Raw genomic sequence first — 3,599 nt, forward strand, 5'->3', positions numbered from 1 at the left:
AAGGATGTAAAAGAGGGTAATATTTGGGGATATAATAATCACAGGAGCTAAAATGTTGCTACGTGAGGACTTTGGATTCTTCTAGAGGTATTACCTTGGATAGTTTGTAATTAACATTTCTTCTTCCACCCTTCCTAACTGAATAATGAAAAACAGGTTTCAGGAAGCCTGGATCTTTTGAGTTTCACTTGACACGCAGCCTTCTTCCTTGACTTCTACACAGGCACTGAGATCAGTGGGATCCTCCACATCACCACCTGGCCCTTGTATAGCTAACTGTTTCACTAGCCAGCTGGGCAACTTCAAAATTACAACCCTTTAGTCCTCAAATTCCTCCTCTCTAAAATGGGAGGTTTGTTTATTGATTTCAAGGGCCCAGGACTGGAGACTAGTGTACACCAGCTGGTATAGGATTATCTTTTCCCTTTTGTAGTTTCTCTGGGGCCTGGAATTCTGAGCCTAAGAGGAAAACCTAGGAGACACATATTTGCATTCAACCTGAAACTTTATTCTGTCTATGAGAGGCCCTATAACAAACACAGAGGTTAAATCTACAACACTGGCACCAGATTGCCTCAATTTTAATTCTGGCCCTGACACTTAGTAGCTACACGGCCTTGGGCAGTGTATTGGTTTCCCACTGCTGCTGTAACAAATTACCACAAATCTAGTGGTTTAAGGCAACTCAAATTTATTATGTCACAGCTCTGGAGACCGCCAGTTTGAAGTGAGTTTCACTGGGCTAAAATCAAGGTGACATTCCTTCTGGAAACTCCAGGGGAGGATCCGTTTTCTTGCCTCTTCCAACATCTACAAGCTGGCCAGTATTCCTTGGCTCCTTGCCACATCCCTCTTACCTCTGCTTCCATCTCCCTTCTTGTTCTTTTAAAGATACTTATAATTACATTGGGCAAAGTGAGATCTTTCATAATAGTCTCCTCTCAAAATCTTTTACCATGTGAGATAATATACTCACAGGTTCTGAGTATTAGAATATGGACATAGTTGGGGTGGCGGGGGCTTTATCTAGCTTTCCACAGGACACTTTCTTAAGCCACCTGTGCCTCACTTTCCTTATTTGTGAAGTCTGCACAATAGTCTCTGTGAGATAGCCCTGATACATGAGTTACTGCATGTAAAGTATCTGGCTGGTACCCAATAAGCATAGGCTGTATCGACCACTACCCCCCTTTTTAAGATAACGTGGGATAACTTCAGGGTTAGGAGGTGATATTACACCATCACTGGCATTATTCCATCTCTCCTAGGGAAGCCCACCCTCACCTTCCCCCCAGAAGCAGTCATTTTTTTCTGCACATCCACATTTCCTGGCCAAGACTCAAACCCCCCAGTGGGTCATCTGGTCCGCAACAATAATATATACTGAAAATGTGATCTCATTGTCCATTTCATCATTTGCCATTTGTAATATTCAAGCTACTATTTGGGATATTATTGCTACTTTAGCAGTCTTCAGGCTTGCTGAACCCCTGCTATCAGCCTTGCTGAAAGACCCAGCCCTACCCCAGTCCCCACCTTCAGTTGCCAGTGACGGTTACTTTTTATTGTGTTACCCTATATTATTTTCTTCCTAACATGTATCTGAATCTAATAGGATTGATTGATCTCATTATATGATGCTTGCTGATTGTTTCCCCCTAGTGGTATAAAAGTCCCTAGAAGGCAAGGAATCAGTCACTCTATATGCAAGCAACTAGAACAAAGTCTGGCAGACAGTAGCTGCTCAAATATATTTGGTGGCCAACTGTACCTTTAGACAAAGAGGAGAAGGCTGTAGCTCATAGTTTCAACACAGAGGGCAAGCATTCCCACACTATTTTTGCTGCACTTAACCCTGGAGGGAGGAGGAAATTAGCAAACCCCATAGGACTGAGCTGTCTGGAGGCTTTTGCTGCTACTCAGAGTGTTACAGGCACTGTGGGAAAGTAACAAGAGGACTGAGTGAACAATGAAAAGACATGGCTTTGAATTTGGGCTCTTCCATTCTAAAGATAAACACTGAACAAGACATTTCAGCCTTCACACTTGTGAAATGGGAGAAGTTCTCTAAACCTTTGTTAACAGGTACAGTCTGTTCTCATTCCTCCAAGGGTTATTATTATTTCTCTCAATGTAGCCCTTGAGAGAAATGTTTGCTGACCTCATTATTACATTGAAAATACAAAGCAACTTAAGTTTATATTCATTCACTTTCAGAGCATTTAACCATATGTTAGGCTTTTCACCTGTGAAATCAGAAAAAAACACTATAAACTATTTTAATGTATGGGGGCGCCTGGGTGGCTTAGTCGGTTAAGCGTCCGACTTTCACCTAGGTCATGATCTCGCGGTTCGTGGGTTCAAGCCCCGTGTTGGGCTCTGTGCTGACTGCCAGCTCGGAGCCTGGAGCCTGTTTCAGTCTGTGACTCCCTCTCTCTCTGACCCTCCCCTGCTCATGCTGTCTCTCTCTCTCTCCTAGAAATAAATAAAACATTAAAATTTAAAAAAAAAAAAACTATTTTAATGTATGTACCCTAGCCCTATAGAGTTCTAAGGTTTTTTTCTTCTAAAACTCTTCACCTTATCAGCTATATATTTTAAAATCCTAGCTACTTAAGCCCATTTTTTGTTACTTTAATCATGCACATCTTGCACATAGTTGATGCCTTTGACTTTGCCCTTCAAGCATGTCTCAAATTGAAGCTTCAGTACAATGCTGAGAACCACAAATTTGTAGCATACTGGTTATAATCCTTGTACTTTCCCAGGAGCAGAGTCTTCTGATTTTCTTGTGCTTTCCTTGAGGTTGCAATCTTCTATTTGCAACTCTGAAGGACTTTCTAGGTTCTTTGGATGGAGTGTTTTTAAGGAGAGATTGCCAGTGTGTCCTTCACAAGTATTCATCCTTAGAAATGTCAGGAGAAAACTGACTTCATCATTCTACTTTACATTTTTTTCCCCTGAACAAATAGTACCTGAGAAACAAAATCATCCAAACACACCAGTGCAGAAATTTTCACCAAGTCAGGCCAGCTGCTTGCTACGGGATTAGTGAAGACATAACCTTCCACGGCAAACACGAGCTTCTCCATTTGATTTGTTCTGTGTTCTCAGACCACTGTGACGGCTAGACAAAAGGACACTCATCAACCACACCTGTCTGTGCCGAGTTTGTCCACAACTGCAATTTGGATATTTACACTGAGTCATTGTTCAGCGACCTTGGTCATTTGGACACCTGTTTTGCAGAATCCATTATCTGTTCCAATTCAGGGTGGGAGTAACGGTGCTCTGCCTGCTTGAATGCAACCTTCAACTTCAAAGTAATGCACTTCTCACCATAGGACGGAGGAGTGTAGTACAGGTGGGGATAAAGCCAGGCACAATTGGAAAACTGACCTTTGCGCAGCAAGCTGCTCTTGACCTAGGAAGGCACGACAATCTGAAACCTGATACGAATTTTCAGTCAAGGTTTAAAAGAGCTGAAATGCCTCAGGATTCAGTTCCTTCAGTAAATAGGTGGCAGAGTAACAGTAGTGTTTTCCTTATTCTTCAGGTTAATGTTGGGAAACACCATTGTAGAAGAATAGTGGCTGATA

The 3,599-nt window shown here is 42.1% G+C and overlaps 1 protein-coding gene across 1 annotated transcript in view; it reads right to left on the bottom strand.

Moving 5' to 3' along the window:
- NR0B1 (nuclear receptor subfamily 0 group B member 1) overlaps window positions 1-3,092 on the bottom strand; it is a 14,135-nt gene extending 11,043 nt beyond the window's left edge. The window contains 1 exon segment of the mRNA XM_077745325.1: window positions 2,976-3,092. Coding sequence (XP_077601451.1) covers window positions 2,976-3,092 — 117 coding nt within the window.
- Window positions 3,093-3,599: the final 507 nt, after the last annotated feature.

The sequence above is a fragment of the Crocuta crocuta genome, unplaced genomic scaffold, assembly GCF_008692635.1.
Source record: "Crocuta crocuta isolate KB4526 unplaced genomic scaffold, BGI_CrCroc_1.0 scaffold630, whole genome shotgun sequence".
NCBI lineage: Eukaryota > Metazoa > Chordata > Mammalia > Carnivora > Hyaenidae > Crocuta > Crocuta crocuta.